General features: G+C 47.1%; 1 protein-coding gene across 11 annotated transcripts in view; it reads left to right on the top strand.

The window, feature by feature from the left end:
* TTLL11 (tubulin tyrosine ligase like 11) overlaps positions 1-24,362 on the top strand; it is a 245,861-nt gene that overhangs the window by 77,158 nt on the left and 144,341 nt on the right. For 9 of the 11 annotated variants that reach the window (XM_045043378.1, XM_045043376.1, XM_045043377.1 and 6 more), the window contains one exon: positions 22,415-22,990. The exons of 1 other annotated variant lie outside the window; for it this stretch is intronic. In XM_045043378.1, the coding sequence (XP_044899313.1) occupies positions 22,415-22,990 (576 nt within the window). Of the gene's footprint in view, positions 1-10,999; positions 11,125-22,414; positions 22,991-24,362 lie in introns of those variants that run through there. One more of the 11 variants, XM_045043385.1, reaches the window with a different exon arrangement.

Genomic DNA, 24,362 nt, shown 5'->3' with positions numbered 1-24,362 from the left:
GGACTCCAGCTGTCAGAAGAAGGCAGATGATTCAGAACTGCTGGCAGTGACTCTGTAGGAGCCATGGTCTCACCTCCCCATCTGCTTCAAGTTTCGTTTTCTTTGTTGCCAAAAATAGAACTTCACCTCCCGCTTAGATATATCATGCCTTTCTTGTGCCCCTTGCTTAACAGTTCAATTTGTTTACTGGAAAAATGATACCATCTGAAACCCAAGAGGCTGCTCCTCTCTGGAAAAGCATACCTAGGTCCTATTCATTAGGAAGTCCTTTTAAGTGGCCCACGTGACAACTGGCACCTTTGCAGTTTACCAAGTACACGACCTCTGCTATCCTCACTCAATCGGGGGAGGTGTCGTTGCCTCCAGTTTACAGATGAGGACATGGGGGCTCAGAATTGGAGGTCCCCGCTCATGGTTCTGTGTGGCTCTGCAATGGCCAGTGCACTCAGATTTCTGGTGTGGTTCAGTGCAGACATTTCCTGAGACCTACTAAGTGCCGGGTGCTAGTGAAACAAACCAACTCACATACATCCTTGCCCTCGGCAGTCATTTAATGTGAAAGGAAGGGCTGGGCTGGGGTAGGTGGCCTGGATTCAAGTTCTGGCTTTCTGTTTTCCCCAGTTCTACTGAGATGTAATTGACATGTAACCTGGGTGAGTTTAAAACGTACAGCGTGATGATTTGTCATAGGGGTATGTTAGGAAATGATTGTCCCATAAGTATAAGGTTGGTTAATACATCCATCACCTGACATAACTACATTGTGTGTGTGTGTGTGTGTGTGTGTGTGTGTGTGTGTGTGTGGTGAGAACATCTAAAATCTACTCTCTTAGCAACTTTTAAGTACACAATGCAGTATTGATAACTGTAATCACCATATCTGTACATCAGAGGCCCCAGAACTTATGCATCTTATAACTGGAAGTTTGTGCACTTTGGCCACTACTCATTTCCCCCACCTCCCAGCCCCTGGCAACCACCATTCTACTCTCTGTTTCTACAACTTACACTTTTTTTAAAAATATAGATTCCACATATAAATGAGATCATACAGTGTTTGTCTTTCTCTGACTTATTTCACTTAGCATAATGCCCTCAAGGTCCATCCATGTAAATGGCAATATTTTCCTTCTTTCTTATGGCTGAATATCATTCCACTTTATATATATATACCACATTTTCTTTGTCCATTGGTCTGGTGATGGACCCCAAGTTTGTTTCCATGTGTTGGTGATTGTGAATGATGCTGCAACAAACATGGGGGTGCAAGTATCTCTCAGAGGTGATCATTTCATTTCTTTTGGATATATGGCTACAAGTGGGATTGCTGGTCGTTCTATTTTTAATTTTTTGAGGAACCTCTAAACTGTCTTCCACACTGGCTGTTCCACTTTACAGTCTCACCAATAGGAGCGAGGTGATACCTCATTGTGGTTTGGATTTGCATTTCTCTGATTATTAGTGATGTTGATCATCTTTTCATGTTCCTGTTGGCCATTTGTATGTCTTCTTCAGAAAAATGTCTGTCTGGGTCCTTTGCCCATTTTTTAATTGAAGTTTTTTTCAGTTGAATTGTATGAGTTCCTTATACAACTTGGATATTAACCCCTTATGTGCTGTTGGGCTTGCAAATGTTTTCTCCCAATCTATAGTTCGCCTCTTCATTTTGTTGATTGTTTCTTCCCCCGGACAGAACTACATCTTCAGTTCAATGTAGTCTCACTTGTTGGTTTTTGCTTTTGTTGCCTGTGCGTCTGGTGCCATGTCCCGGTGCCACCTCTTAACCAGCTGTGGAAGCCTGGCCAAGTCATCTCTCTCCCCCCCCCCTCCCCGCCCCCTCTTCCAGGCGTCAGTGCTTCCTCTGCAAAGAGAGAAGATCGTGTAGCATCACTAAGGACGCTTCCACCTCTAAGCTTTTGTGATTCTGTGAATTTGCCTTTCCTGGATGTCCGTAAAACTCCCCGCTGCAGTTATAATTCTGCACAGATTTCTCCTCCAAGGTTTCACTGGAGCACCGAGGGCCTTGTGTAATCAATCATCTTCTTGCTAATGCCAGGTCAGTGCAGCCTGGGCTTAGGGAGGTGCAGATAGGGAAGGCTGCACTACAGAGGCTTCTAGAAGTGCTCTCTGCAGGGCTGGCCTGCCCCCCCTCCCTGCCCTGGGGCAACCACGGTCTCCTCACCTCTGCCCGGCCCCTCCGAGGAGGGTGACTGAAGCCAGGTCTGCGCGGTCGTCCGGGTGGCGGTTGGACGACACTAGCGAATATTGTAGCCAGGGCCAAGCCATCCTTCCTGGTGGGTCTGAAGCCCATTCGAAAGATTCACATCTGTTCACGTTCTTGCATCTCTTGACTGTTTCTTTTGCCAGAGACTCTCTTCCTGTGCTTGTTCACTTGAGTTTCCTGTGTCGGAGTTGATGTCACCAAACCTATGAAGGTCTTTTCTGATCCCTCCCTTCTCCCACTCCACCTCCCACCCCCCTGCACCCAGACCCTGGGACAATTTTCTCTGGCCCAAATTCTATACCCCCCTCCAATTATAGGACCCCAAAGCACAGTACTTTTTTTCCAATGTTCCTGGTTGAAAGATAGTGAGGCAAGTGTTTGGGGTCAGTATAGATCCCAAAGTTTAAAATCCTTTTATTAAATTACTTCCTAAGTGTGCACCTTGGGGAAGTTATTTCATTACTCTGAGCCTCAGTTTCCTCACCTGTAGCACCATGGGGATGCGATGAGAGTCACCCTGTGTCCCTCCGTGAGCGGACATTTACTTTTCTGTTGTCCCTGCTGGACTGGAGGCCCTGGGGAGCTGGAACCTGGTCAGACTCATCTCCACCTCCCCACTGCCCAGCACAAAGGGGCCCCTCAGGCATTTGTGTGAAATGAAAGAGGTTTTGCAGTCTTCGATGGAAATTTAAGCCGGTGCTAAGGATGCCTAGACAAAGCATTCTGGGTATTTCTGGCTTATTGGAAATGTGGAAATGGACTTATTTTAATTTTTCATAAAAACCTTATCTTGAGACTAATTATCTCACTATTTGATGAGAGATCATGTAGGAGAGGAAAAAAGTGAAGACCTCTCTCTGACTGAATGGGATCCCAGCTTGGCTTAACTTTTTTTTTTTCCCCCTAGATTTCTTCCTCCTCAGAGACAGCCCTGTGCAATAACACAGAGAGTAGAAGCTCTTTTGCTTAATCTCCTAAACTTCAGTTTGGCCCCAAATACATGTAGTGTTTTAAATCGCAGCTGTTACAGTTTCGTCCCTTCGCAGTTCTGATATATTATGTGGAATGTTGAGATGAACATGATCATTAGGGAGCCTCTGCCTTCACCTGCTTCTCCCCTCTAATGGCAAGCTTTTAAAAAGAAAAAGGGAAAGTGGCACACATTTTTCTGGGAGACTACTTTAAAGGTCAAGAAAAGCCTGCTTCCCAAAGCGAGTAAAAGGTCATTGTTCACCCTTCAATTTTTGTCCTTTGGTTTCATTCTGCAAAAGTTCCTAGTGATGTCGCCTTAGTCACTTGAGGACACGTGTCTCATGTTCTCCCACAAAATAGTGGCCCCGATCTCGACTTCAGTGCCTATTTCAAAAGGGAATTATGAAAATTGCTTTGCCCGTGCCTTCTTTCCTGGTCTCTGAAGAAACAAAGTGAGCTCTGCTGCTGTTTCTCGCTCAGCTCCTTTTCTGTGTCATTGCTTTTTGGGAGGTTAGTTTAAGGCAAGCAGGGCAGACGAGAGGCCCGGGTTGAGAAGGACGTGGTGATCGAGTCCTCCAGCTCATTAATAACTGATTCTCTCCTTTCCTGCCCCCGAAACGCACACCCGCTCTCCCACCGCCTTCTGAAATTCACCCATCGTATTTTCTAGACGAGTTAGAAGGGCAGGATAAAAGGATTTGTTTGGCCAGAAAAGATCTAGTGATAGTGCTTCTCTGTCCTTTTGGACCTGATGGCTCCCTTCCATTTTCTTTGAACTGTTTAATTTGACCTAATTTCAGACTGATTGAAAAATTGTGAAACTAATACAGAGGATTTCTACACACCCTTCACTCAAATAACCCAAAATATTAACATTTTACCACATTTGCTTTCTCCCTCACCCTCTCTCTCCTTTTTTGGGAGTAAGTTGCCTGATGCCCCTTTACCCCAAAACACCTCTGTATGTATTTCCTAAATAAAAGGGCATTGTCTTTCATAACCACAGTGTAAGGGTCAAAATCGTGAAATTAACATCGATCCAGTGCTATTGTCTGATCTGATCATATTCAGAATTGACTCAGATTCTGACAATTATCCCAACAACGTGTAGTGTAAGAACTGGATCCAGTTGTCTCGTTAGCCTCCTGTAATCTGGGAGAATGTGCTGGCCTTTCTCTGTGTTTCATGACATTGGCATTTTCGATGAGTACAGGCTAGCTATTTAGCAGATTGCTCCTCAATTTGGGTTTGTCTGGAGTTTCCTCATTATTAGATTCAGGAAAGGCATCTTTGGCAAGAATAGCACAAAAACAGTGTCATGTCTTTCTCAGGGGTATCATCTCCGGAGGCACATGATGTCAGTGTGTTGTCTTCTTCCTGGTGATGTTAACTTTCATCTTTTGGTTAAGGTTGTGTCTGCCAGATTTCCACTGAAAAAGTACTGTTTTCCCTTTTTGGATTGATAAGTACCTTGTGGGAAGATACTTTAAGACTATATAATATCCTGCTACTCCTCAAATTTTCAGCCTCTTGTTTTAGCCTCCATCAGTGATTCTTGCCTGAATCAGTTATTATTGTGATGGTCACCAAGTGGTGTTTAGTTAACCCCGTCATTCCATCTACATTTGTTGGTTGAGTTTCTACTGCAAGGAGAAGCTTTGTCTTCTCGTTTATTTACCTCTGCAGGTGTGCCTGCATAGTTAGTGTGGACTCGACTCGTGGATTCTTATTTTACCCAGTGAGTTATAATCCTTTACCGTCATTATTTATCTTGATGTTCAGATTATCCAAGATTTGACCAGTGGAGTCCTGTGTCCTTCCTGTTGCTCTGTGAGCACTCTCTTACTTTTTTGCCACAAGATAGTCCAGGCTTTTGTTACGTTTTCCCTGCCCCAATTTTGGAATCAGTCAAGTCTCCAAGAATCCCTGGAGGGCGTGAAGTGTGCTCGTTGCTACAAGGTGTCATCCCAGTGCCCTCCCCTTTGTATAAAAAATATTTTGTGATATCATCTTTATCGTCCTGAAATGAAATATAATCAAGCTATACATGTTGTTTAAAAACAAAACAACACCCATAATGTTCTCTAAAAGAGAAAATAAAGGAAAATGTGTGCATTTCAGTAAGTAAATGCTTTGGCACTGTTATCCTGAAAGACATACTAAAGTGGTCAAATGCTTGCACCCACCTATAATGAATAACTTTGGGTATAAGCAAAGTAAGACAGTTTGATTAAACGTTATAGTGTCTGTCTTTCGGCCTCTTAGATAGATAGATAGATAGATAGATAGATAGATAGATAGCATAAACCACCATGCCATCAGTGAGGTGACACTTCTGAAATATTGATAAAATCCCAGGGCAAGAAAGGGCAGAGTGTAATTTGCCCTCTATTTGTACAATTGTTGCGTTTCTGGAAAATTGTGATGCTCAGCTTAAATCAGGTAGAAAATTCTTTTTGTTTGTTTGTGACAGAGTTGTGTTCTAGGCCAGCTCCATGCTACATATCCATGGGTCTTTGACTTCACAAAGGTACAGCAGACTGCTCAGGGCACAGCCGTCTGTCTGGCATTCAGGCCCCTGCCCACCAAATGCTGGTAGTGCTCTCCCTTCACTGTGACAGGCAAAAGAAAGTTCTAGACACTCCTAGAACTTTCCGAAGCCCTCCTTTGGTGGCAGTGCTAGCATCCATCTCCATGGAGCACAGCGTGTTCATCTGTCTTCCTTAAGAAACACAAATGCTGTTATATTGCTTGAAGGTGTTTAATTTTTAAGAATCATATTCCAGAATTATGTCTAACATTCAGGTTTCCCTGACTCCCACTTTACTTTTGGAATGAAGGCGACCCTCCTCTGTCTCTCTGCCTGGGTGGGAAAGCAGCCTCAGCTCACTGCCTTGGGTGGCCAGAGCTTGCTCACAGGGAGGTTGTCCACGCTGGGTAGGAGAGTCGTGACCTCTCACAGCACAGTGCCACCCTGCAAGCCGTCTTGTCATGACCCTTGTTCTCCAAAGAGTGTATGGAGGAACCCTGGAAGCCCTAAGCAGACACAGACCTCCAGAGATATTAATTAGCCATAGAGCTAAAGGAGTACCAAAGGATAACTAATCCACAATTAGAAAGGACCCGAGAGAACATCTGGGCCACTCTCTTCTGGGTGAGTGCCCTCCACACCTGGACAGGTGCCCAGGCGCCAGCCTGTACTTGGTCATTTTCAGAAATGGGCAATTTAATATTTTTCTAGGCAGTTCATTCCACCGAGGACTGTTCTAAATTTTTTAATTATTCCCAAGTTGAGACCTTTCTACCTGTGTCTTATCTTCTCTTCCCCATCCCCGCTGGATATGGTTTGGTGCTGTTGGTCCCATGGAACATATATGTCCCCTGTAGACCCTATGACTACACTTCAGAAATCTCAAAATTGTGTCCATGTCTCCTGAGCTTTCTTGGCTCCAGTCTTTGACATTGTACTTGACATTGAGATTATTGTGATGAACATGCCTGAGTTCTTGTCCTTACGAAGCTTTTAGTGTAGCAGGAAGTCCAGTACTGCACAAGCACTGAGCATACAGGCTGATGTCAAATACCCCTGCCTCCTTTTCCGAAGGAGTGGAAAGGTGTGGAGGAAAGAGGCTGGCTTCTGGAGCTTGAGTTGACACTGCCCACAGCTGCACGTGTGGCCTGGCGTTATTCTTTGCTTCACGCTCTGATCCTCGTTTCATCCTCTGTAAAACCGCAGGCAGACGAACATTCACTCCACAGTGTGTTAAATAAGAACACTGTAAAGCGCCCCGCACTGTGACGCTCAATGCATGGTTGTTTCTTCCTCTTGCTCTTTTCATTCCCCCAGTGTGACATGTTTAAAGAAGCTTCTAGATATTTAGAAAGGGCTTACAGCTCAGATTAAAATGGCTTATCAGAGTAAAATCACTCAGATTTATCTCTGCTGCTCTCGGACTCCACCCTTTGTCAGATAACCAGGGGTACTTTAAAAATTAGATGAGCAAAACACAAATAAGGAGATCGTGCCTATTTAGATTCAAGGCAAAGGCAAAATAGTAACTTGTCTCTCAGATTAATTGTTGTGTGTTTAATGTTGAAACACATATTGACTAACGTCGCCATTGACTGATATCACCGCATCGCCATGTCTTAGATATTGAAATTATAATCAGCCCACATTATTAATCTGAATATATGTGAGCTCTTGTCGGTGTTCTCCAAATACATTATAATTAAAAAAATTTTTTTTTTAACATTTATGGTTGAGAGACAGAGACAGACAGAGCATGAGCAGGGGAGGGGCAGAGAGAGGAGGAGACACAGAATCTGAAGCAGGCTCCAGGCTCTGAGCTGTCAGCCCAGAGCCTGATGCGGGGCTCGAACTCACAGACCGTGATATCATGACCTGAGCCGAAGTCGGACGCTTAACCGACTGAGCCACCCAGTCGCCCCCAAATACATTATAATTTAAAAAACGTTCTCTGGGCTACCTGAGAACAGGGGTGGCTCAGTCAGTTAAGTGTCTGACTCTTGATTTTGGCTCAGGTCATGATCTCACGGTTGTGAGATCGAACCTCATGAGATAGAGCACCTCGTCGGGTCTGTGCTGGGCATAGAGCCTGCTTAAGAGTCTCTCCCTCTCTCTCTGCCCCTCCTCTGCCTGTTCCCTCCTCTTTCTCTCTCTCCTTTCTCTCTCTCTCTCAAAAAAAAAAATTTTTTTTTTTTTGGTGTTGTCTGGTCTTGAAGGTCTGGAGAATGCTGGACTAGAGAGGTTTATTATAATCCCCTTTTGATGGATGAAGATATTGATGCTGTGGGGCTAACAAATACCCTACTGTTTCCCGTACATTATCTCTCTGTGGCTGCTCAGTTTATGGGATTGTATCCTGATATCCTGACCGCTGTCCTGTTGTGGTGGTTGCATAACTCTCCTGTCTTTATGGGTCATAGGTGAGGTCTTCCCTAGAGAGGGAGAACTTTCCAGCGTCAGTGTTAGGGGATCTCTTAGCTGAGCCTCCAGGGAATCTAGGTGTGCTCCTAGACATGGGAAAACTCTACCTTCTGCCATCCAAGGTCACACCGCAGAGCCCTGTTGTACTGAGATGAGAATAAACAATTCCGTAAACAAGACTGTCTCATTGTGTGCTCTTCTCTGTGTTTATTTCCCTTCTGCTCTCCTTGAGTCATTCATTAATAACAGTCTTTTAGAGCTTGATCCCATCTAGGCTGTGGGGAAGTAAGGAAAGAGTTGGAGCCCATGCTTGGTTCGGGGCGTTCGCGGAGATCAAACTCCCTCCTGTCCTAAATCCCTTGTGGTGGAGACAGTGGCTACAGAGATATCCCCATGGGGAAGGTGGATTGGGGGGAACAGTCAGGGGAGGCTGTTCCCACACAGAGTGGCCTCCACTGCCACTCTCTGATGCATTTAGGAAACAGGGAAGTTTCCTTACACATGACCACTGAGGTCACAAAGGGGATGCTGGGCTGACAGTGCCTGTGAGCCCATCTAAGAGTAGGCAGAGGACTCGTCCAGTGGCCACCTGCTACCATTGAAACAGAGTGGGGTGGGGGAAGCAGACAGTGTTTATTTGAGGACAAGTGCTCATAAAGCTGGCCTCCAGTGGCATGGGAGGAGCTCCTTTGTAAAACTCAGCCCAGCCTGGCTTCCAACCAGCTCGCTCATTCAGAACACCACAGAGCTTCACATGATCAAAGGCATGTAAAAGTAATTCCTACATGTCAACACCTTCGTGCTCCTTGAAATTTAAACCAGCAGTTGAAAACTGGAGCCTGGCGGGAGATCCTGTTCTCACTCTCCTGCTGTAAATGATCAGGCTAATGACTGATGAGTTCCCAGAAGGGCACTTGGCTGCCCGGCCAGGTTCTCAGAGGAGATTGGTTTCTTGGTTTGTCAGGTTTATACCCAGTGCTTTTCCGGGAGACATCAGAGCTCTTGCCCAGCAGCACCAGCACCTGCATTGCTGTCCTGCCTGCCCAGTGACCTGGGGCTGGGCACACCCAGCAACAGGCCATGCCATTGGCACTCAGGGCAGCAAGCGTCTGGGTCTGTGGCCCTGGTCCCCAGAGTCACCTCAGACTTCCCTGCCACGCCCCACTCCTTACTCTCCCTGCCCTCCTGTCATTTGACGTGCCATGTCCTAACTGTGATTTGTAGGTCATCTGACTTCTCTGAACCTCAGATCCTTTCTGTGTAACATTATTAAAAATGGTATCACACACATGCACAAAGGATACTAAAGAAGACAACAAAAATAGAAACATTTTGGGCAACATGGGTGTGAAGGGGGTCAAAAGGTATAAACTTCCAGTTATAAAATAAATAAGTCATGGTTACCATAGTTAATAATATTGTGTTGTAGGGGGGGCCTGGGTGGTTCAGTCGATTAATCGACCAACTCTTGATTTTGGCTCAGGTCATGATCTCATGGTTCATGAGATTGAGCCCCGCATCAGGCTCTGCTGACAGTGTGGAGCCTGCTTGGGATTCTCTCTCCCTCTCTCTCTGCCCCTCCCCCACTTGATCTCGCTCTCTCTCTCTCTAAAACAAAGAAATAAACTTCAAAAAAATAATAATGCTGTATAGTTTATTTAAAAGTTGCTAAGAGAGTAAATCTTAAAGTTCTCATTTCATCTCATTTTTCTTAAAAATTTTGTGGCTATGTGTGGCGATGGATATTAACTAGACCTATTGTGGTAATCATTTTGTAATATGCATATATTGAAAGATTATGTGGTACACCTGGAACTGATATGTTACATGTCAGTCACATCTCCTGAAAAAAGCGTATAAATATAGAACATATATTTGACTAAGAAGTGATAGCCAGTAAACTGAAAATCCGCCCCCTCCTCACCAAATAATAGTAGCAAACATTTATGTAGCACTTAGTACGTGCCTGACACTACTTTTTAAAGATTAATTAATTAATTACAGCACCACTTTTCAAAGGCGCTTCACGCATATTAATTCATTCAGTCCTCAAGACATCCCTTGTGAGGTTGATATATTATTTCTATTCTATCCATGAAAAAAACAGAGGCAGAGAATTTAGGTGTTTTGCCCAAGAATATAGTTTTTAATTTTTTTTTTAAGTTTATTTATTCTGAGAGAGAGAGTGCAAGCAGGGGAGGGGCAGAGAGAGAGAAGGGGACAGAGGATCCCAAGTGAGCTCTGTGCTGACAGCAGAGAGCCCGATGTGGAGCTCGAACCCACAAACTGCAAGATCACGACCTGAGCCAAAGTCAGACGCTTAACCAACTTGCGCCACCCAGGCGCCCCTATAAATATATATATATATATATATATATATATATATATATATATATATATATATTTTTTTTTTTAATAAATAAAAAAGAAAAATCAATATCCGTAGATTTTTCATAGCATAGCTCTGAGGATTCAGTAAAACATCTGTAATGCAAGTGAGTTTAAAATGCTCATGCATGGTTATTATATATTATTATTAATTACATGTTTAAAATATTAAGCTGTAAACCTTCTTCTAGAATCTTGTATATGAAAGATGGTACGATTTAGCAGACAAGATGTAGCCTCTGGGAATTTGGACGTACGCGTGTGTTCAGATCCTGGCTCCCTAGTGTGCAAACTGTGTGACCTGGGGGGATATGCCTAACCTGGTAGGTCCCATTTTTCCTCACCTGCGATGGAGGGGACTCTGATAGTGTTCACTTGAACCATATGGAATTGCCTGTATCTGTATGGCTGGTTGTGACCTATGAAAATGGTGATTTCCTATGGCTCACTCTCCAGTGCCTCCCTCATAGGGTTGCTCCTAAGGATTGAAGAGAATCTCCTAAGGATTGAAGAGAATCTGTGGAAATACCCAGTACAGAGCCTGAAGTGAGCTCTTCCAGCCGCCTAGGAAGCTATCACAATAACAGAGGTGAGAAATGCTGAGAGCAGTAGAGGACAGACAGCAAGGCATGTGAGGAGATAGAAATGTCAGAATTTGGTGACTGGATAGGGCAGGTGATGGGCAAGAAGGTAGAAGCCAGGGTGACGCCCAGATTTCTGGCTTGGGGACAGGGGTGGATGGTGGCACTGTTTACTGATACAGGGGACACAGGAGCAGTAGATCTGAGGAAAGAGGCAACGGGTTTGGTTTTGGCCGGGCTGAATTTTTGATGCCTATGGAGATGTCTAATTATATGGCTCTGGAGCCCAAGAGAGAGGTGTGTGCCAGAGATAAGAGGATGAGTAGTCAGCTGCGTGCAGGGTGCTTTAGTTGAAGTCCTGGGAGTGGTTGGAATCCCCCGGGGATTAGCCCTGGAAAGAGTGTTAACTGTGATCTCGGACAAAAGGTAACAATACTGAACAATGGAAGACATGGCATTTGCTGAGTCCCGCTCCACGCAATCTTCCTTGCTACGTGGGGACAGATGAGGGTGGGGGAGTTAGCATTTCAGTTAACTTAGCCCCTTTTTTTGTAGGACTTGCAGTATGGGAGAAAGCTCTAGTTACAAAGCACAACAGTGAAAGCGCTATTACTCATCCTGTAGGCTTTAGATCTCACGTGTACGTATTAACACTCATAGCCGATTGCAGGGCACTGATCAGTACTGCAAACGGGGGTGCTATTTTAGCCAAAAGAGCATCGGAAGGAGGACTCCTGGTTTGAATGTTGCAAAATATGACGTTGATATTCTTGTGTGTGTGTGTTGGGGGGGGGTGGTTAAAGTCAATGTGTGAAGTACGGTAAGAATGCAAGAGATTCAAGGACGTGGTGTTAGGAAGCAGGACAAGCTAGGGCTGGCGATCTGACGTGCTTTTGATTAGTGTGGTCATGTACATTTGGAGGTGAGCTAAAGATTATTTCGCCAGTTCATTAGCAGGAAACCCTCAGTATTGAAACAAGTTTAGCTGGAAGGGGAGCTGGCTTAGTAATCAGGTGCTGCTTTCCGGGTGGGATCAGCTATGATGCCTTCTGGGGTCTCAGTAGGAGACTGTGGGGAAGGGACTCTGGGAATTTGGACGTACACGTGTGTTCAGATCCTGGCTCCCTAGTGTGCAAACTGTGTGACCTGGGGGGATATGCCTAACCTGGTAAGTCCCACTTTTCCTCACCTGTGATGGAGGGGACTCTGATAGTGTTCACTTGGACCCTATAAGATTGGTAGCAGAGCTAGGGTCTGCCTGCGGGGGCCAGCGAATCACACCAGGCTTTGGGTGGGACTCTGCCGGGGTGAATGTGAGGCTGCTGTCAGAGGGGAGCAGGGAAGGACTGAGGGGCAGGAGACAGGCCCAGTCACTGGGCACAGTGCTGTAGTTCAGATACCAGCCAGGTAGGTCAGGGACGAGCCTCAGTATGGAAGCTGGAGGATGATCAGGAGACCAGGACAGAATAATAAAAAATAAGGTAACGTGAAATGAAAAGTAGTGCTATAAAAAATAGTACTGGGTTAAATACGAATGCAAGGTATTCTTTCCGTCTTGTAGGTGGGGATACTGAATACAGACAGCTTAAGTAGCTTGGCCAAGGCTCAGCTCGGAAGCGGCCAAGCTGAGATTTGAACCCAGGTCTGTCTGACTCCCAAGCCCGTGCCCTCTGCTCGGCTGCTGCCCCCACAGACACTCAGATGCATGGACCTGGTGGTGGTAAAGGGGAGCTGCAGCCGGGACCCTCCTGTGTCCAAGGACCCTGAAGCCCCTAGGATGCAGCCTCGGGCCCAGCTAGCCTGGTCAGAGCCTGGTCAGGGAACTCGAGGGAGAAGGGGGGAGCCTGGGGATACCAGGCAGGGCTGATGCCTGGCTGCTGAGCCGCTGTCCTCGAGTCCCCTCTCCCAGTGTTGAGGGGAGACCCGAGAGGAAAACGGACAGTCTCACGAAATGACTGGTTCCTTCCTACTAAGCAGGTTTTATAGTCCCAGGTGTATTCTAGAGTGGCTTTTTGATAGCTCACTAATGATGGATAGATTATGGCCCACATAAAGTTGCCGTGCACTAAGAGTGGGATCCATTACGTTGCGTTGACAACAGGCTGGATCTGGGTAAAGCCCGTGGAGAGGCTCCTCTTTGCCTCTGAGTCTTTGTGATTGTGAGCGCCCGCTTCCTCGAGCTCGCGTGGCGCTCTGTCCACCTCCCCGTACAGTGAGAGCATCTTCCAGAGGCAGGGCGGCTTGGGCCCAGGACTGCTGCTCCAGTTCTACCTTCTAGCTGGGTGACCGCAGGCTTCTTTAGTCTCTGGCCTCCATTTCCTCAGTCTCCCTAGAATGGAGGCTTGAAGATTGGCTAAGGCGATCGCACTTCCAAATTTATTATAATACCAAACAAGTGTTATTATTCAGAATGAGGAGAGAACTTCTTTCCAGGTTTTCTTCTAAAAGACCTCTTCAGGGGCACCTGGTAGCTCAGTCGGCTGAGTGTCCGACTTCGGCTCAGGTCACGATCTCACAGTTTGTGGGTTTGAGCCCCACATCAGGCTCTGTGCTGACAGCTCAGGGCCTGGAGCCTGCTTCAGATTCTGTCTCCCTGTCTCTGTTCTTTCCCTGCTCCTGCTCTGTCTCTCAAAATAAATAAAAACGTTAAAAATAAGGAGAGAAAGAAAAAGAAAGAGACAAAGACCTCTTCAGGGGCGCCTGGGTGGCTCAGTTAAGCATGACTCTTGATTTCGGCTCAGATCATGATCTCATGGTTTATGGGTTCAAGCCCCACGTTGGGCTCAGCACCGACAGCTCAGAGCCTGCTTGGGATTCTTCCTCTCCCTGCCCCTCCCCCACTTGTGCTCTCTTTGTCTCTCAAAAATAAATCAATAAACTTTAAAGAAAAATAAAATAAAATTTAAAAGACCTCTTTAGATGACTGAATCAAATATAGTAAAAAGCACTTTGGGTTAGAAACCTGGAGGTGTTGTGTTTCAGTTCCGGCTCTGCCACTAGCTGTGTGGCCTTGGGCAAGTCTCCAGTTTCTTTGTTTACAGAGAGTGTGTGTGTGTGTGTGTGTGTGCACGTGTGCGCTCGTGCGTTCATGCACGCACGGTGATGACTCCTTCCTGGGCCTGGCCAGACTGGGTGTGAAGATACAAGGCCGCTCCGTGGCTGGAATCACTCTTCTGACAGCAGCTGGCCCCAGCTAAAGCAAGACGAATCCTGCTTCTCTTGGCTATAACTTTGTATTCCTACAACTATCTCCTTCTATACTTTGCCTGTTAAACAAAAGTTCCTGCATGTTAACTGCTTTGAGTTTTCCCAAAGAATAGAGTTGTCACGGAAAGATCACAGACTTTTTCAATCTGATCAACTTGATTTCAAGTAACTTTACTGTTTCTTAGCTGTGTGACTTTGGCCCTGGGACTCTACGTCTCTGAGCCTCAATTTCCCTGCCGCGTTGCTGTGAGAATTCAGTAGATCATAGCGGCAAAGCACATAGCACGGGATATGTGTTCCACAAATGGTAGTTTAGAGGAAACTTTTCTTACTTGTTAAAGTAATTTTGTTTCTACAGGAGAAGTTGGTTTATCTGGCAATCTGTCAGCCACATATCTGTTAACTAATATTCCTGCAGTTCACATATGTCATAGTAATCAAGCTTCTTGATAGTATTTTGGAAAGTATTTATTGAGCTTCCACCCCACTACGTATGGGAATAGTGACTAGACTAAAGGCATGGTCTTCATCCTCAACAAGCTCATAATCAAGTGGGAGAGACAGAACAATAAATAATAATAATAGCCCACCGTGTTTGCCTGGCACTTCACATTCTTTAACTGGTGTAATCTTCACAACAGCCCTAAGGCAGAGGCACTCCTATTAGTCCCATTTTGCAGGTGAGCAAACTGAGACACAGAGAGGTACGAACATTGCTGAGGGTTACCCAGCTAGCAAGTAGCGGCAACACTGGGCTTTGTACCGCTGCTGGCTGTTGGCCGCAGCGTCCGTATTCTTAGCTTTCATAATGTACAGTTCTTAACTACGTAACTGGAATACAAGAGAGCTCCAAACTTAAAGACACAGGTGATATTACAACCTGATAGAGATGTGCTGTGGAAAGTTTAGATGCCACAGCCATGGGAGCACAGAGGACCAGAGTGGCCATTCTGTCTGGAGGGTGATAAGCCAGGAAAGGATGCTCAGAGGGAACCTGTGAGCTGGATCCTAGATGCTCAGTAGCGGCTCTGCCGGCAAAGAAGGGGAGGGGCTGATGGAGGCGGATGGAAACGCTGTGAGGGTGTAGAGGAGAGAAAGTGGGACAGAGGGGAGGGAGGGGACAGAAATGAGGCAGCGGCTCTAGCAGGTGAAGGCTAGCCTGCCAGAGAAGGAGGGCCTTTTAAGCCATGCCAAGGGTTTACACGTGAGTGGTCCAATACCACTCCGTGGGAGTAATTAATGGCATTTCTTTTCGACTATTCAAGGAAACCCAGGGTACTCATCAGTGATAAAACGAACAGAGTTTTTGTTTTTGGTTTTTTGTTTTTCAATTTGCACTTAAGTGTCTGGAACTGGAATGCTTCAAAAGCCAGGAAGTGGTGAAGTGGGTGAGCATGTAGTGGCAGGTACAGGTCCTTCCGTGGGGCCTGTGGTCTCCCCACTAGCCAGTGGGCTGAGAAGCGTACTGGGATACCCTTCCAAATATCCTCCAGTTCAAGATATTCCATGTCTGAGTTTAAAAACCTGAGTCATGAGCGCCACCCCAGCCAGACAGCAGTTCTTACTTTTGCTAATGCTGTGAAAGTCACTGTGAGAGTCGAGTGTGTATCTGTATGAGACAGCGGACAACACGTCCAATTCCTATGAACAGTAAGGGGCGTGAGGAACGATGTTACGAAGTCTCATGTTGGCTCTGTGAATACCGGTCAGCGAGGGGAGCTCCCAGGTCCCCTTCCCACCCCAGCTCCCCTTCCTGCACTCCCTAAACCGTAGGCTGTGCTATCTCCCACACCACTGAAGCCGCCCTCTCACCTTCACCTGCATCCAGTCACTGGGTGCCCTCGAACCCACCTCTGCCTCACTTCCCAGCCCAGCCCAGCCCGGGCCTTCAAGACTTTGACAGCCCCGAATCTTCCTGCGTCTGGTCTTGTTTCTTCCAAACCATCCTCCTCATGCAGATGACTGGTATGGGTGCCCACCACCCCCAGGTTGAAAATCCACCGGTGGCTTATGGGATCAAGTATAAATAGAAGACATTTTTGTGATCTCCTCTGCTCCTCTAGCCTCTCGTTCCCAGGTGGGCTCATCTCCCCCCTTGAACTATCCCTGTGTCACTGGGCCCGTCATGGAGGCTACAGCCATCATCCAGGGGCTTGATGGCCCCAGATGTATCTCCCGAGCTCCAGACAGACATTTCCGGGGGCCACAGAGCCTCTCCAGCTATGCGCCCTCCAACCTCCTCTGTCTGGATCGCCATCTCCGCCGGGCCTCCTGAGACCTCTCTCCTCTTCCCTTCCCTGGGAATACCACCACCATCACCTGGACATTCGGGAGCTGTCCTCATGCTCCTCTCTCCCTCACCTACTCACCCAGTTCTGTCGATTTTACCTCCAAAATGTTCTCAAACCTGCCTTCTCCCCCTTCACCCCTCTGCCAGCCTCTGTTCAGGCTCTTCCTCTCCGCTCCTGACCTCTGCCCCCTCCACGCCATTTTCTGTGCAGCAGCCAGAGGGATGTTTCTAAGGACGCATCCAGTTTGGCTGTTTCCTTCTCGAGAGCCCTGCAGTGACTCTCCATTACTTCAAGACGTTGTCCAGACTCCCTAAAATGAAGTTCAGGGTCCTTCCCTGTCAGGCCCCACCCCATGCCTAGCCGTGGTCTTTTTCCCTCCCCTTCCTCACATCCTTCCCTCGTTCGCTATAGATATGGGCTCTGGAACCCGCCTGTCTGTGTTTAAATCCTGACTCCGTATCCTGTTGACTGTGTGACCTTTGGCAAGCTAATTAACATCTCTGGGGCCCCATTTCCTGAACCGTAAAATAGGGTTGTGGAGAATTAAGTGAGATGATAATGTAACGTGCTTGTGCTTAGAACAGCGCCCGACCCACGAGCACCTCACCGGTGCGATTTCCAGCACCCTGCCCATTTCACTGCTCTCTGTTCTGCAGCCGTGGGAACGGTTTGCGGTTGCCCAGACTGGTCTGTCTTTCCCCCGCTTTCATTAAGACCCACCGCAGCAGGACGATACCTCCTCTTGGTGTCACCTGTCTGCCTCCCACGCCGCCCCTTCCTGTCTGGCGCTGGGGACTGCCTCGTCCTCAGCTGACTCGGCGATCACCTTGAACACTGGGAGTAGGGATTTGCCCTGAGAGCGAGGCTCAGTCCGCGGAGGTTGGAAGGGGCCGGTCCCCGCACGCACGCGCTCTGTGACATCTGCTTGTCTTCCAGAAGCTGTTTTACCTGTGCCCGTGACACCAAGGGTCTCCGTTGCTAAGATGGAATGCAGACCCACCTGAGTGACAGAGGACCGCTCCAACCGGCTTCGACTTCCCTGGTGTTGCAGACACAGTGTTTCTTCAGCAACTGTCCTCTCAGCTGCCCTCGCTGCTAATGATGTTTTGTGGCTTAGTATTCCAGTTGCTGAATTTCTCTCTCAAAATATTTTAGCTTGCTTCCCCCAGATGCCCAGCCGGCTTCCTCAAGTGCATCATAAATCTCCAATCCAGATCTCCTGCTCTTGGAGATCTTCCCACTGCACTCCTCACGGTGGCACAGCATAAACTGTCCGCTGATGAATGTCCCTTGCGTGTTTGTAACACAGCCTTCAACTCCGGTGATATCAAGATAAATCAATGTTCAGAACCTGTTAGATGGCAGAAGCCAGGGACCTTAGTGTGACCTCTTTATTTTATAGGTGAATACAACAAAGCCCAGGAGGTTAGGTGACTGTCTCAAGGTCACACCATCAGAAATGACCTGACTAAATTGGGGCTAGAAATCAGATTTTCTGCTTTTTTTTTTTTTTTACTTCAGTTTTCTTCCTAACTCACCAAAAAGCTATTTATTTGCGTGTTTTTATTAAAAATTTTTAAAAACTTAAAAAAACTGAGGTGCCTGGGTGGCTCAGTCGGTTGAGCGTCCGACTTTGACTCAGGCCTTGATCTCATGGTTCGTGAGTTCGAGCCCTGCGTCGGGCTCTGTGCTGACAGCTCGGAACCTGGAGCCTGCTTCAGATTCTGTGTCTCCCTCTCTCTCTGCTCCTCCCCTGCTCATGCTCTGTCTCTCTCTGTCCCAAAAATAAATAAACGTTAAAAAAATTAAAAACAAAAAAATTGCAGTAAAATATGCATTACATAAAATTTACCATCTTCACCATTTTTAAGCGTATAGTTGAGTAGCATCATCTCCAGAACTCTTTTCCTCTCCCCACACTGAAACTCTGTGCCCACCGAACACTAACTCTCTACTTCTCCCTCCCCTCAGTCTCTGGTAACCACTCTACTCTGTATCTATGAATTCTGACTCCTCTAGGTACTTTATGTAAGGGTGACCGTTCAGTGTTTGTCCTTTCGTGTGATGGCTTATCTCCCTGAGCATAATGTCAGGGTTCATCCATGTTGTAGTAGGTGTCAGAATGTCCTTCCTTTTTATGGCTGAATGATCTTCTATTGGATGGGAATAGCACAATTTGTCCATCCCCTCATCTGTTGATGGACACTCAGGTTTGGCTATTATGAGTCATGCTGATACGAACACGGATATACAAATATCGGTTCACCGAGAAGTGTTCCTTGTACATTTAGATTTAGAGACCCTTGCTGCTGCCCACCCTTGCCACACTCCTCTGTTTTTTTTTCCTTTTTCCTAATGGAAAGTTTGGAAAATACAAAAAGGCACAATGAAGAGTATAGAAGTCATGGATTTTTTTTTTTTTTGGTGATATATATTTACAGGATTTTATATTCATGCTGCCCATAATTTTAAAAGTTTTATACATCCTGAGAGAGAATTTTGACAGACAGTCCCATCTATGCGGTAGGGAGAACAACGTGGAATGTATTTAAGGAACCGAGAGCGTGAACACGGAATATGACCTTGGCCAGCCCTAGTCTTTCAGAGAGGAGTTCATTCAAAGTATGGTCTTACCGTAACAGTCTACTGAGGGAGCTCTTTGTGGTGGTGCTTCCTTAAGACCATTATTAGTAGAGCGGGTTACTGCTAAAAGTCAGAATTTTGAACTGGGGTCTTTTCCCAGTCACATTTCTCAGATATCCACTAGGGGGCAGTAAAAGACACATAAATTTTCCCTTAGGCCGGATGAGTAGCAAGCGGTCAGGCCACCACATCCTGTTTGCATCTCTTTCAACCACCCATGCATAGTTACAAGATAATGGATTTCACGTCCAACAGCAGCTCTGGGTAAAACTGGAGATACCATCAGCTGTAGCCTACGTGCCGGTCTTCCTCACGTTCAGGCTAACATCAATGCAGAAAACTTCATTCTCTAGGTTGGTCCCAGATTGTATTTTTCTTTAATTCACACTGGTTCAGCGATTCTCAAGCTAAGGGAACATCAGAATCACTCGTCATGCTTTTTCCAAAATACACATGCCCAGGTCTCATCCCAGATCTATTAAATCAGACTCTCTCTCGGGCTGAGGCCTAGTTATAGACTGTATTTTTATTCCGGTCCTCGAGTTCACTAAGAACCAGTGCATTAGCTCTTGACTCTAATAACCGGAGGGAAAGGGCCACCCTTGAGTAAAACCTCGGAGGAGAGTGAATATGAATTCTGGAAAATCTCTTTCCCTTTTAAAAATAGAAGTCACTGAAGGATCTGGTGGCTATGGGAACCCCACTTGGAAGAGCTATGAGGCTTTCCCATAGACTGTGCCTCTATCGTTAGAAGCTTGGAACCTGAGAGAAGCTCTGGAACTGGGGAAGTCCTGGCAAACTCAGCATCTGTAGTCACAGCTCCAAGAAGGCCGTGCTCGGGGGCCAGCCCCCTTATTGAACAGCCAGAGTTCAGATCCCAACTGTCTGCCACATGAAGAGAACCTTCCCTATAGTATTCGGGAGAAAGAGGCCTTTAGTTTTATGTTGTAGAGGTAAATTGGCATAGAGACCCTGAGGTGAGGTCAGACAGCCTCCATCTCCTCGGAACCATCCCACCAGCCAGTTAGGTCAGCTTCCCAGTTTGAATTATGGGAGGACTGGATGGCATTGATCTCTGAGGATCCTTCCAGTTCTAAAATTTCAATGATCCCATCAGTATTAATAATCATGATTTGTATGGTCCTATTCTGGCAAAGAGCAGAAGAAATATTCAGTAATGCAATGAATGACAGAGACTATTGACCACGTAGTTTAATTTATTTAAGGCATATACACTGAGTTCAAAGGAGAAAATATTGCTCCCGATAATATATTGAACTGTTAGTATCTTTGGCATAGTAAAAGCTTTCCAGAGGGAAAAATTATCCATCGCTGCAAACTTGACATTTTTCACTTCCTGATCCATAACTGCCATTTCTCCAGCATGCTTATATTTACTGTGAAGGGCCAAATGTATGAATGCTTTGGATGAATATTAAATAACTACATAAACGTCAAGGTCACAGTTGCAAGAAAGGCTCAGTGGAGGGCCCTGGGAGGCTTGCATTGATCTCTCGTGAACTTCCATTCTCGAATCCTGCTGACAAGGGGAAACAATTGATGTGGACCATTATTAAGGTTTTAAGTGTTTCTCCATTGTTAAAGATCTTTTACAAGCCCGGAGTAACCGATAGTGCCCAAGGAATTGGCAAAAGCTTCACTTAGAAATATAGGCTGGCCAGAGAGATAAGTACAACCCAGAGTGCAGATGTCCTGGGCTGAGCTTACACAGCAAAGGTGGAGGGCTGGGGCGAGCCCAGTGCTGGGGCCTGCCACCTCCTCGGCCCCCCCAGGCTCGGCTCTGAGTTACAGAGTTCAGAATGGAAGGCCTCCTCTGGGGTCCGGCACATCACAAGCTGCAGAGAGACCGGCTACCCCTTTCACATCCACCCTCGCGTTTCCTCCAGCTCCCCTCCCCCAGCACGCCATTCAGTCCACAGCTGCACAGAGGACCTGACAAGTGTCCGGGGGAATTGGGTATTATGAATTATGCAGACCTGCAGATCCAGACTGACTGTCTGGACTGGTCAAGTGCCCTGGATAATTATGTGAATGTCCTGCTGACCTGGAGATGGGAAGACAGCGGACATTATGGATGGCAGAATCTAGTTTCAAAAAGATCTCCACAGACTGGAGGAGGATGGGCCCAGTCTACCAGATGAACTGAGTAATAGATATAAATGATGGCATGAACATTTCCCCGCACGAGCTCCCCGTTCGGTCTTAGGCTCGGCCCTTTGCACATTTTAGTTTATTTCTTTACCGCGAGCCAGTGAGGGTAGGTTTGTAGATCTCCATTTTGAAGAGGAAGAAACAGAGACATGGCAGGGTAGAGGAAGGTGCAGGTGCTGTAGAGTCCTTGATCGAGATTCCAATCCCACTTCTACCCCTCAGCTGACAAATCACTTCATCCTTAACAGTTAGGAATAGCTAGGCTTCGTGGCTGCCTTTCACGAGTCACGTTCAGTGTGCTTAGACCTTTGCGTTCATTATCTCATTTATTCTTCAGTGCAATCTTACTGCTCTGTTACAGACTGAGGGAGTCACAGAGAACTTAAGTAACTCGCCCAAGGTCACGCAGTAAGCAGCAGGGCCAGGATCGAGCCCAGGCAGTCAGATTCCAGTGCCCACACTCTTAACAACTGCTGTGCCCTCTCTGCTTCCTATGTTGTAAAAAGAGAGTCCTATTCTCTGTAAGGGGTAAACTCGGTAACTAATGTGCAGTGCCTAGTGGAGTTATCTGGCACGTAATAGGCACTCATAAATGGTGTTAGCCATCCTCCTCCTCCTCCTCCTCCTCCTCCTCCTCCTCCTCCTCCTCGTCATCTTCCTTTTCCTCCTTACCATCATCATAGCACCATGAGTTACATGACTTGTCTGGGGTTAGACTTCATAACTGACAAAGACCCTGGATTTGAACCTAGCTCCTGTGACTTCAGATCTGCCTGACTCTCAGTCCCCCTTCTGGAGGACAAGGCCGAGGGCAGTCCTTAGGTCACTATCTTGGTACCTAGTACAGTATTATCTCCCTGGTGCTCAGTGAATGCTCACAGAGGCAGGGCTCACTTTGTCACTCATTCATGAAACATTTGCTGAGGTCTTGCTCTGACTTGGGGGTCCAGAATATAATGCAGCCATTCTTTTTTTCCCCCACCAGGTTCGAATGGTGAAAGACGGTGACCCATCCTGGAAGCCCACTTTTATTGTGAAACCTGATGGTGGTTGTCAGGGTGATGGAATCTACCTCATTAAAGACCCCAGTGACATCCGCCTGGCAGGGACCCTTCAGAGCAGGCCAGCGGTGGTCCAGGAGTACATCTGCAAACCTCTTCTTATCGACAAACTCAAGTTTGATATTCGTCTGTATGTCTTACTCAAGTCCTTAGACCCCTTAGAGATTTATATAGCCAAAGACGGACTCTCTAGATTTTGCACGGAGCCATATCAGGAGCCCAACCCCAAAAATCTGCACCACATCTTTATGCACTTAACCAACTACTCGCTGAACATCCATAGTGGTAACTTTGTCCATTCGGACAGTACTAGCACGGGCAGCAAACGGACTTTTTCTAGCGTTCTTTGTAGGTTGTCTTCCAAAGGTGTTGACATCAAGAAGGTCTGGTCTGATATCATCTCCTTGGTGATTAAGACTGTCATTGCCCTGACTCCAGAGCTCAAGGTTTTCTACCAGTCGGACATCCCTGCAGGGAGGCCGGGGCCCACATGCTTCCAGGTAACCCTCGCCTGTCTCCACCTGAGTTCCCAACCTTGATGGGGCCTTTGGAGGGCTCCCAGCTTCCTGCGAGATGAGGGGTGGGGCGGCATGGCCAGAGGCCGGCAGGGGTGGGTGCTGGTGTGGTCTTTGGGGTTAAACCTGGGTCCAACTTTCTATTTGCCAGCTGTGTGACTTGAGGCAAGTTATTTCCCTTCTCTCACCTGTAAGACGAGACTACCTCCCTTAAAGGACTCTTGTAAGAATTAAATGAAATAACATACATAAAGCACAGTGCTTGCCGTTCATTTATTCATTCTCCCTTCTAGCATGTTTTACCACCTGCTTAGTAGGGGCCAGGCCCTGTCGCAGGTACTGGGGAGACAGTAAGTCAGGTCTCCACTGGCCAAGGCATAGAATTTACTAATATGAGAGACACATGGTTTACGAAGCACCTGGTATAAAGTGTCACGAGTGCTAGAGTAGAGTAAGAAATGTACTGGGCACCGTGACATTGTGGGGCCATCTAACGTCCTCTAGGTGAGATGAGAGTGAGGGTGGTCTGGGAAGGCTTTGCAGGAGCGGAAATTGGATGGAGCGGGAGATTTCTGGATTGGGCTGGGGGAGACGGTGTTCCGGGGGCAGCCAGGCAATTCAAGGAACTGAAAGAGGTTCAGTGTGGTTGGTGGGTGGGGTTTGAGGCAGAGCTTGGAGGGAGACGAGGGAAGAGGAGGCCGGGCAGGTGGGTAGTGGCCGAGTCGCGGAAGGCTGAGGGGGCCCCCCAGAGGGTGGTCGCGGGGACTGGCATGCTCAGGTTCGCACGTTACAAAGAAGAAACCAAAGGCAGAGGGGAGAGTGGATTGGGCAAGGCTGGGAGCAGAGGCTGATGAACCAATGGCTTTCATACAAGCAAGAGGTGGTGTTCACTAGGATGAGGAAGGTCTCGGTGTGGGTGGAGAGAATAGGTCTGAGAGCCATTCTGGAAGTGGAAGGGCTGGGCTGGAGATGGGGTGGGGGGAGTGTGGTGGTGAGGGAGCAGCGGAGAGCCAACACAGACTCCCAGAAGCTCAGGCACTCGGATGGATGGATACAAACCTCAGGAAGGGGACCAGGCTTGTGTGGGGAAGGTCAGGAGTTGGACTTGACCATGCCCTTGAAGTGCCCATGTGACATCCAAGTGGAGAGGTTGAGTGGACAGTCGGACATTTGGGCCTGGAGTTCAGGAGCGAGAGGCCGGGGCTGGGCTGGGAAGTCATCAGCATTCAGTGACTCAGGCCACGTGAGGCTGCAGGGAGATGGGGCCTCAGAAGATCTCTGTGGGCACCACCATTCAGGCAAGGGAGAGGCGGCTCCGGTGGGGGGACCAGCAAAGGAGGTCAACAAGAAGGGGCTT

Source organism: Felis catus, chromosome D4 (genome assembly GCF_018350175.1).
Source record: "Felis catus isolate Fca126 chromosome D4, F.catus_Fca126_mat1.0, whole genome shotgun sequence".
Taxonomy (NCBI): domain Eukaryota; kingdom Metazoa; phylum Chordata; class Mammalia; order Carnivora; family Felidae; genus Felis; species Felis catus.
This window is presented reverse-complemented; position numbering and strand designations above follow the sequence as displayed.